This window comes from Rhinolophus sinicus, chromosome 5, assembly GCF_057876585.1.
Source record: "Rhinolophus sinicus isolate RSI-liver-muscle chromosome 5, RSI-T2T, whole genome shotgun sequence".
NCBI classification, from domain to species: Eukaryota; Metazoa; Chordata; class Mammalia; order Chiroptera; family Rhinolophidae; genus Rhinolophus; species Rhinolophus sinicus.
In genome coordinates, this window is record NC_142505.1 from 102,639,956 (window position 1) to 102,653,185 (window position 13,230).

Below are 13,230 nucleotides of genomic sequence, written 5' to 3' on the forward strand. Positions count from 1 at the left end.
TTTTTTTTTTTTTAAGTATCCGGGATATACTCATGGATCACACATTATTTTTGGCTCTGTAAAGAAAGATACAGAGTTCTCAAATAAAGACTTTGAGAAAGATCCATTACACTCAAACTAAAAGGAAAAATGATTCCATAAAAGCCCGTTGGATGCTGCATAATTCTCATTCCTCACCACAGATGGGCAAATTATTTCTTAGAGGGGCATATGGGCTCCTAATTATTCCAACAGATTAATGCCATCTGTTCTCTACAAGGAGGAAAACTGGTTTTAAAAAGGTGGTGTCCGGGAGTCTTAGGTCCTGATCGAGGTATGGCCGCCGTCCTCCAACACGTGCCCGAGGCAATCTGTGCTGGGCCTGTTTTAGGCACTGCAGATGTGGGAGAAATTAAAAAACAAAACAAAACAAAACAAAACAAAACAAAACAAACAAAAAAAAAACAACCCTGACCTCACAGGGTATAAAGTCTAGTTAGGGGAGAAAAACAAAACAAAGCAGAGAAAAGTAAAGTGATAAAACTAGATTGCCCAAAGTTAAGGTAGATGGAAGGACACACAATCCGACTTTGAACAGTGAGGGAAGAAGTCACATCTAACCTGGAAGCTGAAGAAGAAGAATCCACAAGCTGAAGACAGGGAGCCAGCCTGTGTGAAGAGTCTAATGTGTGCAAACCACCCATACAAGCCCAGCTGTGCAGTATGAGGGGAGAGAGGCAGGAAACTGACACTGGAAAGGTGGCCCACGGCCAGCCCACACTGGACCTTATAACACAAGGTAAGGTGCTTGGACTGAATCCTAAAACCAGGGAAGCACCATGAAGGATATACCATGATCAGATATCCAGCTATATTGTGTAGAATGAGGGGCAAGTAGAAGCCGGGTTGGGAGGCAGTACTTGTACAGGTGCTACATCCCAGAAGCGGAAGGAGAGATGGAGAGATGGGAACCAGCACATATTCTGTAAACAGGATCCAAGACTCTTGTAGATAGAATGTAAGGAAAAGGGAGAAATCTAGGACGACACCCCGGTCTCTGTAATTAAAATGATGTTTTAGTTACAGGGGTAGGTAAACTAAAACCTGAGGGCCGGTGGCCTGTTTTGTAAATAAAGTTTTATTGGCACACAAACACGCCCATTTGTTTACTTATCATCTCTGGCTGCTTTCAGCTACCATGAAAGAGGTGTAGTTTCGACAGAAACAATACGGCCTGCAAAGCTGAAGATATTTATTAACTAGTTCTTTACAGAAGTGTTCCAACCCCTGTTTTAGACATTGTACTCCAGAGATGCCTCAGGAAGGAAAAGGATAGTTTGGAGAAATAAGTTTGGGCAATTCTGTACTCTATTTTGTTTTCTTGGCTACGCACCATGGATGTAGGTACAGTGAAAGCTCTGAGAAGTCCCGAAGTAAAGAAATCTCTTTACTTTTTTAAAGCCAGCACTTCCCAAGTGTGTTTGCTTTCAGACCATTTTCTGAGGACTGCGCCTATACACACATGCTTTAGAAAGAAGGTATAAAGGAGGGGTAAAGGTTGGCAAAAATACACGTTATGCGATCAGTTACGACACATTAAAATGAGAAGCATCAGACAAAAGGGCTTAGGTCAAAAAGATGGAAGTGACCTGTGGGAGGCCGTGAAGGCAGAGCCCTCAGTTTCCTACCTAGATACCTGTAGAGAATAAGGATGAAGGTGGGGGGAAGTGGAGGCGGACCAATAGGACAAGAAACTGGCTTGAGGAAAGGGGAGAATTCCAGCTTAGACATATTGAGTTTTGTTGGCTCTGAGTAAGCAATGAATTTCTGCTTCCAGGAAGATAGAATAGGTATATTTCCCCTATTTCTTCCACTAAGAACTTGGGACTTATAGATCGAATAAACATATGGAGAGTCTGAAAGTACAGAAAAGGCAGATGGCTAGGGACCTCCTGACCTGAGGAATGACATGGTGATGGGTTGGAGTTGCCTGGATTTTCTTTTTGCTTCACATATCCCAGATTGAGTGCTGGAGAAACAGAAAACCCAGGAACGTGACTGGGTCCAGACAAAAAAAATAAAATAAAAAATGTCCAAAAAGCCTGCTCTCTTAGTCAAAGGACCAGGAAAGGGGCAGACTAGCAAACAGAAAAGCTTTTAGACAATAACCACCTTGCTCTAGCTAAATACCACAGGAAAAACTGTGGCCCCATTTTCACCCACACCAGCGGTAGGGACCCTAAACTTTCACCCTCAAGAGGATGCAATGAGGCAGTTGCTTCAACACTCCCCTGGGATGGTGTCAGAGAAGGACAATGAGGACACTGTCCCCCACCCCTCGCCAGGGGTCACTAAGGCCAAGTGGGAACTCAGACTTCTACCTCTACCTGGAAGTACTGAGGTGCTAGCCTCATGCCCCCCACTCCCGTATTGGAATGGTATCAGAGAAAGCCAGCTAAAACTCGTTTATATAAGATCCAGAGTCTTACAATGTAATATAAAAATGTTCAGGTTTCAGTCAAAAGTCCTTCGTCATACCAAGAACTAGGAAGAGCTCAAACCGAATGAAAAAAAGACAATCAATAGATGCCAACATAAAAATGACAGATGTTAGAATTATTCGATGTAGATTTTAAAGCAGTCATGATAAAAATGCTTCAATAAGCAATCATCAACACACTTGACACAAATGGAAAAAAAAAAAAAACAGAAAGCCTCAGCGAAGAAATAAATGACATGAGGGAGAACCAAATGGAAATGCTAAACCTGAAAAATGTAACAACTGAAATGAATAGCTCAGTGGATGGGTTCAAGAGCCGAATGGAGAGGAAAGAATCAGTCAGCTGGGAGAACAATCGAAATGACCTAATCTGAACAACAGAGAAAATAGAGTGAAAGAAAAAAAGGAACAGAGGGCCCCAGAGACCTGAGGGACTATAATAAAAGATAGGAATCCCAGAAATAGAGGAGAAAGACAGCGGGACTCTAAAAGTTCCTAAAATAATGGCTGAAAACTTCCTAGCCTTGACAGGAGTCATCAAACTACAGACGGAAGTAGCTGAGTATACCCCAAACAAGATAAACCTCAGAAGCCCACACCAAAACACATAATTAAACTTCTTTGTTTAAGATGGTATACAATCTTTTATTTATTGATTTTTTATTAAATTTCCTGGGGTGACATTGGTTAATAAAATCATATGGGTTTCAAATTGTACAATTCTACATCATCTGTATATGCATTGTCTCTTCATCACATAATTAAACATCTGAAAACTAAAGACAGAGTGAGCAGAGTATCCAACCTTTACTACGCTGTCTTAGAACTTTCCAGATTATTGCAGCTGAGAACCAGGACTGGGGAGTAGGGACTGTTCAGCCTGGATCAATGCTGGAAATCACGTGTTTAGCATCAGAGAACCTTGCAAGATTTTAAGGTGACCACCTCCTAGCTTGGACCCCCAAATGGAAACCACCTCCTGTGGTATTTCAGTGGAATGGAAACAACAGGGCCCTTTGGGTCTGGTGAGCATAGTAAATGGTCAGCACCTTACTACACACTGCTCCCTTAGCCTGCAAAGCATGTCCTTTGCATATTCACATCACTGGCAACTTCCGGTGTCTGCTTAAATGTCACTTCCTCAGAAAGGCCTTCTTCTCTGGCCCTATCTAGGGCAGATTTTCTACCAAGTCCAAGCCTATGAAATGTCAAAGCACTCTATTTATTTCCTTCTTGTTATCAACCACAACGGGCTGTTATTTATTCATTGATTGACTTGTATATTGTGTATCTCCTCTACTAAACTGTAAGCCTCGTGAGACCAGAAACATGCTGGTGTCCTAGCGCTTGACCCATTGTCTGGCACACAAGTTGCAGACAAGATTCTTGTTGAATAAACAAATAAAGAGCTGAGAAGAGAAGGGATCCACCTTTGAAAAAAACGCCTGCGTTTCAGGAGCTAAGCTAGCACTTCATGTCGTTGTAACACATCGACAGAGAGGTGGGTATTGTTGCTGTATTTGACAGCTGAGGAAACAGGCTCAAAGAGGTGCAGTCTTTTGCTCAAACTCACACATCAACCAAGACGCAGAGCCAAGTGTCATACACAGGTTTTTTTTCTGCCCATGTATTTTTCAGTACTCCACCCAGCTACCCTGTTGAAGCAACTTAGCTGGGTTTAAGCCCCAAGCCTACACTTTGCTTCCTAGAATCTTGTAAAACTCACTCAGATTGCTCATCTAAAATTCTGAGAATGAGATGTCAGCTGGGATCAGTGGACAGGTAAAGAGCCTTTTATTCCACCAGTGTCTAAGCAGTTGGGCTGCAGTTTAATTTAAGCGCCTGGGTACCATGGCGATGCAAGCTTTATAAATCTCTATAAATACCCTGAGACAGGCTTCTTTCAGCCAGCCGGCTGGTGACTGCACCCCACCTCCGTTCCCACCAGGGGTCCTCTTCTGCTGTTGGGGTGGGAATGGAGGAAAGCACTGCTTTGCAGGAACTCCCTCCCTCTGCTCACACGCTTTCTTTCACCTCTCCCCACCCCCACCCTTGAAACTGAGATTTCATCTCCACCTCCTCTTTCAGTGCATAATTCATTTCCTCATTGGTGAAAGACACAATAGCTCCCGGTCCTCAGTACCCAGAAGACTTTTGGTTGGGAGAGTGGAAACCTCTCCTACCAGCCCCAGGATTGCCTCCTATCCAGGAGAAATTCAGTTAATTTAATGAATTGAACCAGCAAGAAAAAGGGGGTGGAGGTGGGGGATGGAGGGAGAGCAGGCAGCACCAGAAGAAAGGTGCCCCTTCTTTCATGGAGACAGCTTAGCCTGTTAAATGCCCTGATAGCTAACCTCCAGGTGGGTCTCGTTGACAGCACTGGTGGAGGTCAAAACTCAGGTTGATCTATTATCAGCTTAGAATTCAGAACACCCACTTCAACTCTGCCCTCTTGTTGTAAACACAGCTATGACTTCAGCTATGCCCCCTCCCACCTCCAGCCACACCAGATAAATATGCAATCCAAATGGAAGTCCAAGTTCAAGACTAGTCTCCTGGCTGCTCTTCCACCCACTTCCAACCAGACTGTTAGTGCCCCCAAGTTCGTCCTTTGTTGGCAAGGTAGAGCCCACGCTGCTGTGAATTCAGAAGTAAAACCCACTGGGAGTTCAGTTGGAATCTTGGCTGTATTATTTACGACGTGACCATAGGAAAGTCACTTCATCTCTGAGTCTAGGTTACACATCTGTAAAATGGGACTAATACGAACTAGGGCAATGAGTGGTTATTCATAGAAACTCCATCTCCCTATTTGTAAAATAAGGAGGCAACACTAGACTTATTTTATTTTCAAGCACTGACGACCCAGCGATAAATAAGAAACCGTCTCTTCTGCCTCATTACTCATACTGCTAAGGTTTCTTCCACCCTAATTTTCCCAGGCTTAGGACATGTTTTCCCATCATTGGAAAAAAAAGAAAAAACAGTCCATGGGTCCAGTTAAGAACTTCATCTAATGCATGACTAAAGAAAGGGGACATTATCGGCTCATAGAAAGGTAACTGCATTCTCTGGGACGTGTGGGAGGGATAGCATGAGGTAGGGCGGTACAGTTATGGAGTCAGAAGAAAATTCTCGGCAGAGGTTTCCATAGCCCCCACTTCCTTGAAGAATGCAGAAGCTAACCGGAAACTATTACTGACATATCTGTTCCTTTTTTTTTTTTTTTTTTTAAAGCTTAATTTCTCCTCCTTCCCATCTTCGTGAAATATGTTACCCTGATGCTCTGAAATTCTCTGAATCACATTTGTGGAAACTGGCCTTCCTTTGTTGTTGAGTGGGGGAAAGGATTTAAGTGGACATCTTTTATAAAAACAAGACAATGTATCCCCGGCACAGGTGTCTCCAGTGAGCCGACTGGATATGAAAGTAAATGAAGAAAGGCTTGGCTTGTGGTCACTTCTGCTCAGCCCCCAGGCTGGCCATCCTGTCTCCTCCAGCTCCACTCACGGGCAGCCAGACGTAGCCCCAGGAGAAAGGCCGGGAAAGGCTGGGCCGCTTGCCTTCAGTTCAGATTCCTGCAGTTCAGTCACCTGTAGAGTAACGTCCAATTCGCTCTATCACGTGGCTCAGCCAGTTTTACCTTTAGTCCCTTTCAGGTTTGTCCTCAGCCTTGAAGAATGCCTGGGGATGATTCACCCGCCACCACCTGGGGCAGGCAGTCATCTGTTTTATTACCTCACCCTGCTTGCAGCTCCTGGGAGATAACCTGGGATTCTTTTGTTTCGGGGGTGTGTTGGGGCGGGGGCGATGGAGGGAAGAAGGATGGACAAACAGACCAAAGCTTTAAAGAGCCAATTCCTGCTATGGTCTCACTTTCCTATACCCCAGTTGAGATCTAAAGGTTTGAAGGAACAGCCATTTGGAAAATGCCAGGGCTTCGGCACCTGGGCTAAAAAAGAAAGTTGGGTTTGGCAGTGTAGAAGGTGTTTTCCCTTCACAACCAACACCAGCCAGTGAGAAGGTTTGGTTGCAAACCAAGACAAAAACAAACCCAATAATTAGGATTATCACAAGCAACAGTGCACAATTTTCAGGAAAGGGAAAGGCATGGGCTTGTGTTTGGAACAGAAAAGACTTCATCGGTTCCCATGTCATAGGGGAATGCTTGCTGCCAGGCAGTCATGCTCCAGATGTACCACAGTGAGGGCCCTGGGTGATGGCTGCCTGCTGAGTGCCAAGCCCTCTACACTCCTCACTTCCTACTTAGCTCTTTCAACAAGCCTACTGAGTCTGTATTAGTCAGATGTCTTCCAGACCTAAGACTGAGACTTTGTTTAAGCAATTTCCTCAAGGTCAAAGGGCTAGAAAATAGCGTGGATTTGGGACCCAAACAGACTGATTCCCAAGCAAAATGATATTATTCAAGGACCTGCTATAATTAAAAAACGAAAGAGAGAGAGAGAGAAAAAGTATAGGTCAGTATTTGAAAGCACAAGTGCAGGAGTAGGACAGACCTGGATCCACTGATTAGCTGTGTGTCCCGAGCAACAGAACAATATCTTGGAGCCTCAGTTTTCTCATCAGTGAAATGGATCTAAGGAGTAGTATTCCCTATTCCAGAGGGTTGTTGTGAGAATTAAATGAGATCATGTGTGTGTGAAGCATCTAGTACCATGTTGGTTTTACTAACCCATAGTGGGAGGCTATTGATTTTTCTGCAGTGAAGGCTTGGCCCAAGCAGAGGAAGTGTAGAGGGCTGTGGGAATGCCCCATGAAAGGGTGGGGAACTCCTACTTTTCGGTGTTGGTGGCCAGTCTGAGGCACATGGCATCTACAGAATGAAAGAGGGGAGGAAGGGCCAAATGCTGAGCCCATACATTGGCCTGCCTCGGGGAAGTAATTGACCCTGTAGAAGGCATTTGGAGGTGAGGAGATGCGTGGTGGGTCTTCCCCAGTGAGATGAGATGAGACCACAAACATGGGATTCCCGCCCTTGCTCAGCACACCTGGGCCCACCCAGCACAGGATGCTGGCTTGTCAGGGAGATTGTGGGGCTCAGCCAAGAGGATACACGGCACTGGGCCTCATTCCTCCAGCCCAGCTTCCTGACACACATACAGGACAAAAAATGACTAACCACACACTTAGGAAACAGACAAGTCCATTGATCCTCAACTCAGTCGGGCTACTATCTTTTTTGCATTTAATTTCACATTCTTCACTTCTCAAGAAATATTGTGTCAGATTTTTGAATTTCTTCTAATTTTTTTCAAGATGGAATTTTGCTTTGCTTTCTTTACTCCTTTTCATAACACCCTCCCTCAAAACCCATAACATACCTACCTCAAGGATGTCGCAGGAAAGAACGCATGTGAAACTGCTAGCCCACAGCCTGGGACAAGAAGTATTCAATTTCGCTAAAAACAGCAACCTCATTACTATTACTTTTATGAACGAAGTGCGCACCCTGACACCCTCTGGAAGACCTCCCGGGGGAGGGGATTCATAGCACTCCTAATTTTATGGACCCGTAGGCGAGCCTGCTACATTTGCAAATACGGGGTAGGGTGGGGGATGGGTGGATCAACATGGGGAGAAGAATGGACTAAGAGGGAGACAGATGGTGCGTGTGTTGGGGGAAGGGATCAGAGATTCTGGAAAACTTATGTTCCCCGATTTACAAGAATGTTTCTATTTAACCACTTCTTGCCTGACTCCTAATTCTACATAACAGAGAAGCGGGGAGTTGTAAGATCTGGGGCACCTGTGCCAAGAGCCTGGACACGCGGGGTGGAGAAAGCCAGGAGCGTTGGGAAACAGAGGCAGAGCGGGTCCTGCTTTAGCCTCCTGGGGCTCCAGTCTGGGTCCGGGACCCAGGTAAGGGGAGGTCTCCCATTGCCCTGACAGGGGCAGCGAAGGGGCGGGCGGGCGGCGGGCGGTTCGGACTGTCCCACGAGAGGGCGCGTCTCGGGCCCTAGGACCCGCCCTCGCGGCGCTGGGCGTGGGGAGGAGACCTGGAAACCCAGGCGCCCGGCGCTCCGCCTCCCGTTTCCGGGGCAGCGCGTTACCTGTACCGCCCTAGCCGCACCTGGCGGAGGCAGAAGTCGCAAACCGTGCGAGCGCAGAACCGCGGATCCGAGAGGAGAAGCGGGACCGGGCTGAGGGGAGGAAGAGGCGGCGGCGGCAAGCGGCGTGGAGGGCGCAGCGCGCCGCGCGGCGGAGGAGGGCAGGCGGCAGCTGCGCTCGGCTCCTTCTGCCCCGCCGGGCCGGCGCGCACCCGGGCCCGCACCGCGCGGCTGCGGGCGCACATGGCAGCGTGAGAGGCCGGCGGCCGGAGGAGCGGGCGGCGCCGGGCCGGGGCCGTGGGATCTCAGGGCCGCATGGACAGCCGCGCCACCCGGGCCAGCCCTCGCTAGGGCCCCCAATCCGCGGACTCCCCCCCCACCCCATTATGGTGCCTCGGCGGCCGCCCGGGCCGGGTACAGCCAGCCGGAGCCGCTGAGCCTGGGGCCCCCGCGGCTGCCGGGAGCTGCATGGGGGAGCGCGGGCCGCGCTTGGGAAGATGCCCCGGCCGGAGCTGCCCCTGCCGGAGGGCTGGGAGGAGGCGCGCGACTTCGACGGCAAGGTCTACTACATAGATCACACGAGCCGCACCACCAGCTGGATCGACCCGCGGGACAGGTAGGACCCCAGGAGGCCCCCACCCCCAACCCGGGCCCCCTTCTGTCCCAGGGACGACCAGCCGGGACTGGGCAGGTGATGAGGGGGAGCTCTTCCAGCCTCTTGCGCTTTCTTCAGTTTGTCCCCCCCGCCGCCCCATCCCCTTCTGGAGCGCTGCTGCTGTCCCTGTGGGCTGCTGGGAGGAGGGGACGGCCAATGAGTTGTCTCAGGCTGCTCCCTCTGCCATCCCTGGATGGAGGACTTAGGCCCCAGCCGGCACCTGCCCAGAGTTTTGACCTTAAGCTCTAGCCCCGCCCCCCGCCCCCTTTAGAAAGAGTAGGCGACCGGGGGCGCGGGGAGAGACCTAGCGGAGTGATGCTGGGGCTTCCCGGGGGAGGCTTTCCCCAGCAACCGGAGGGGAGAGCGGCGAGGGGGATGCGGAAGCATCTGGTTTAGAGGGGGTGGTAGGACCCCAGGATTCAGTGGGAGACTGCTGGAGGAAGGACACTATGCGGAGGGAAAGGCAGCCTGGAGTGTGATTTTTGACAGGTGACTTGGAGGCTCTGAGAAGAGTACTGGAGCAGCCCGGGGGGGGGGGGGGGGGGGAAGGCCTGGAGGCGGGTGTGGGAAGGAAAGGAAGGAGCTAGGGAGGGCTGATGGAGAGACTGGTTCTCCAAGAATCTCACAGCAACTTGGAAGCTGTTAGGGTGTCGATGGGGTGAGAGGCCTCTGGCAAAGCCCAGCCCGTCGCCTCTTTCTCCTGCCTTTCTTTCCCCTGGGGACCGGGCTCCTCAGTTCTGCACCAGCACGCCCTGACCTTGATGGCCACCACGCTGGCTGTAGCACGGGATTTTTATTCATTTTTTTGCTGAGGCAGGTGGAGTCTGAGATGGCTGGTGTGGCTCTTAGCTTCCAGACTTTCTCCGGGTTTCCACCGGTTGGGATTTCTTTGCACACACGTACTCCCTCCCCGTATATGTGTTGGGGGGAAGGGAGGACCACCTTCTGGGATAGCTTTGTTGTCGTTTGCCCATGCGGTCTGTGGTCAGAGTGGCTTAGAAATGTGACATTTTCACCTGGTCATTGCGACCTTGGGTGTCAGGTGACTGTAAAGCAATGGAGGTGAATTTTTTGGATCCTTCATCTTGCAGGAGTTGAGATTGAGGTCCCACAAGTCCAGAATGGGTGTGTAACAAGGGGAGGGGTGAGAAAAAGAAAAGCGAAAGATGTGAGTTGACATTTCCAGTAGTTTCTGTGAGCATTTAAATTCATTCAACATTTACTGGGTTCCTCTATGCTCAGAACCATGATGAATGTCTCATTAAGGTAAATCTGGAAGAGAAAATTTTAATGCTAGAAAGCGTCCCTCGGGCAAGCTGCCTTTACCTCTGAGCCTCAGTTTCCCTGTTTGTGAGACTAATGGTTGGCCTGGAAAGGAAGGCGTAAAAGTGGAACTTTTAAAAGCTGGGAAGGACGTAGAAGAGCTGAGTCCGACTCCTGTTTTCAAACAATAGAAAACTTGAGGCCCGGAGGTGTGATTTGCTGTTTTTAATCCTTCCACTGTCCTGCCATATGTCAGCTCCGAAGGTCTAGGTCTAGCCTAACGTGTTCTGACTCACTCGCCTTCCCCACCTACCTCAGGGTCAGTTGTCCCAGGGACTCTGTTACTGTGTTGGTGAACTGGGCAGCCCCTTGTCCTCTCCTAGAACAGATACAAGTTCAAGCTTCTGTGTCCTCCCCCAGTTTAGCTTCCTGAGGAAGAAGTGCTGGCAGCAGCAGGACGTCAGAGGCGGACAGCCTCATACCTGCGCTGCTGACCACTCCAGGTCATGCATCTGCGGACTTTTCTGGGGCTCTGAGAGGATAATACAGCTGCCAAAAGCTTGTCAAACAACAGTGATTCTTTACCCTTGGAAGAGGGGCAAGCAGTATAGCTTCCGTGGAAAACCGACTGGGCTAGAGCATAATTTCCCAAATTTTAGTATTATGTGAATCATCTTCACTACGTTTTGCCACATCCACCTCTGCTATTGCTTACATAATACTTGATTTTAAATCAACTCAATTCGAAATTTTTTTTTTACCACTTTCACAAATGGAAAGCTAGTAATATCTGTTGCCATAAATAGAAAGGATCCTTCAAACTACAGTGGAGGAAATAAAACAACCCAGTACCATTATATTTTAGCTCAGTACTGTGACCTGCCCCTGGCCCTAGCAACAGGCCTGTGCAGCCTTTGCTTTCAGGCAGATTGGCAAGCAATGAAGAGGGATTAAAACTGTACTGGTGCTTAATGGAGCTTCCCTCTTCTTCACCTTGCAAGCCGTTGGTTTTGGACCTCCCGGTCATCTCACATGCATTGGGCTGGTGTGAGGCCCCTGAGCTTGGGGTGCTGAGTGCAACCCTGGGGTCACTGTTGTGGTGGGCCAAATTTGGAAGTTTGGGGAAAGAGCTGAGCAGAGGGCATCCACTCGTGGCTCTCTGGAATTTCCCTCCTGCACACCCTGGTAGGGATTTCTGCCTTCTAGTCCTGCCTGGGTGGCCTCAGGCAAATTGCTTGAGCTCTCTGGGGTGTAAGTGCTTCACTGGTGAGAGAAGAGAGTTGATTTGATGACCCCTAAGGACCCTGCCAGCTCCCAGATATGATTTCAGACTCCTAGGCCTCTCTTTACCCTGCCTGACTCTATGGCAGAATTTGAGAGGTGGGTAGGCGGAGGGTGATGGTGCTACTACAAGGAGGAGGAAAAAACTTAACAAAACTAAAAAGAGCCGGACTCCTTCTTTAGGGTGGTGGAGGAGATAAATTCTGTAAGGTAGTTACATCTCTGTGACTGGTTAATGCTGTGAGACAAAAAAATCATACAAAAAACTTCTACTCCTTTCAGTGTGTGTGTGTGTGTGTGTGTTTGCATTTGTCTTGGCTTTTTCCTTACCTGAATCGAGGAGATGCCTGCCCATTCCCCTGAATTTAAAAGAAGTAAGTCAAATGGTCTTTCAGTCAAAAAAGTGATTTCTTAGCCACCAGAACAAAATAGTGTCTCGGGTTACCAACCCTGAAGAATGTCTTGGCACATTCCTGCCTCTGGGGCTGTGCTCTTTTGTGTGCTGTCCGGCCTGAGGCTGCTGGGGGTAGGGAATTCAGTTTTCAGCTTTCTCTTTCACCAGGAGGTTGGAAGAGCAGCCAGGCTGCTGGCCTTGCCAACTTTCTCCCCTTCTCACCCAGGGCAAGACTGGGAGGCTGTAATTCCTGAGGATGGTTGTCCCAACAACCGGAGAGGGTCCAGTGGGCAGCTTAAGCTCTGCCTACTGGGCCAAAGGCTCCAGCAACACCAGGGGCTGGCTCTTTCTGAGGCAAGGCCGGTCTGGGAGGGTGACCGTCCATGGGGCACCAGGTGCAGCCCCATGCTGAGGTGTTTCTTTAGCAGAATAACTCCCGAAGGTCTTGTGTCCTGCCTGTATTTGACTTACTGGTATGCAAAAAACAAATATGCTGATTATTCTCTAAGGAAGAATGGATTGTGGGAGCTGGCCTGGCCAGAGAAGGTTCCTGAAGCCTAATTCCTGTTTATTCTGTGGTTTGTGGTTAGACCTTCTTGGAGGAACCGGTTGGAAACTGGGGGCACGGTTTTGGGGTCTGTCTGATAAGTACCTGGCTGAGAGGCCATGTTGAGAGGACTCAGCAACTTCTCTCATGACTTGAGGAAGAACTTTAGCTAACTCTGTTATTTCAGAAATAATGTGTGTTGTGGGAAGCTGGGTCTACAGCACTCAACAGCTCTTAACCTCCTCTGGTCACAGACCCTTATGAGAATCTGACACAAACGTTAAGGACGCTTCCCGGAGAAAAGTGCAAACACGGTTTTTGGCACATAATTTCAGGGGGCTCATGGACCCCAGGTGCTTCAGCCCTGCCCCAGGTGAACTTGTCACTAGCTATATCCCCTCCTGTTCAGCTAGGTGGGAAGGAAATAAGGACTGAGCATTTACTGCACTCAGGCTGTCTGCAAAGAGCGTTACATGGGTGGTTTCTTTTAATCCCCCTAACAACGCTGGGATAGGTAGTTATCTGCCTGGGGCTCAGGGGCTG

General features: G+C 48.9%; 1 protein-coding gene across 1 annotated transcript in view; it reads left to right on the top strand.

Moving 5' to 3' along the window:
* The first annotated feature begins 8,677 nt into the window (after positions 1 to 8,677).
* Positions 8,678 to 13,230, top strand: part of WWC1 (WW and C2 domain containing 1) — a 124,733-nt gene continuing 120,180 nt past the window's right edge. Inside the window, exon 1 of the mRNA XM_074313878.2 lies at positions 8,678 to 9,163. Coding sequence (XP_074169979.2) covers positions 9,045 to 9,163 — 119 coding nt within the window. The 5' untranslated portion in view covers positions 8,678 to 9,044. The remainder of the gene's footprint in view (positions 9,164 to 13,230) is intronic.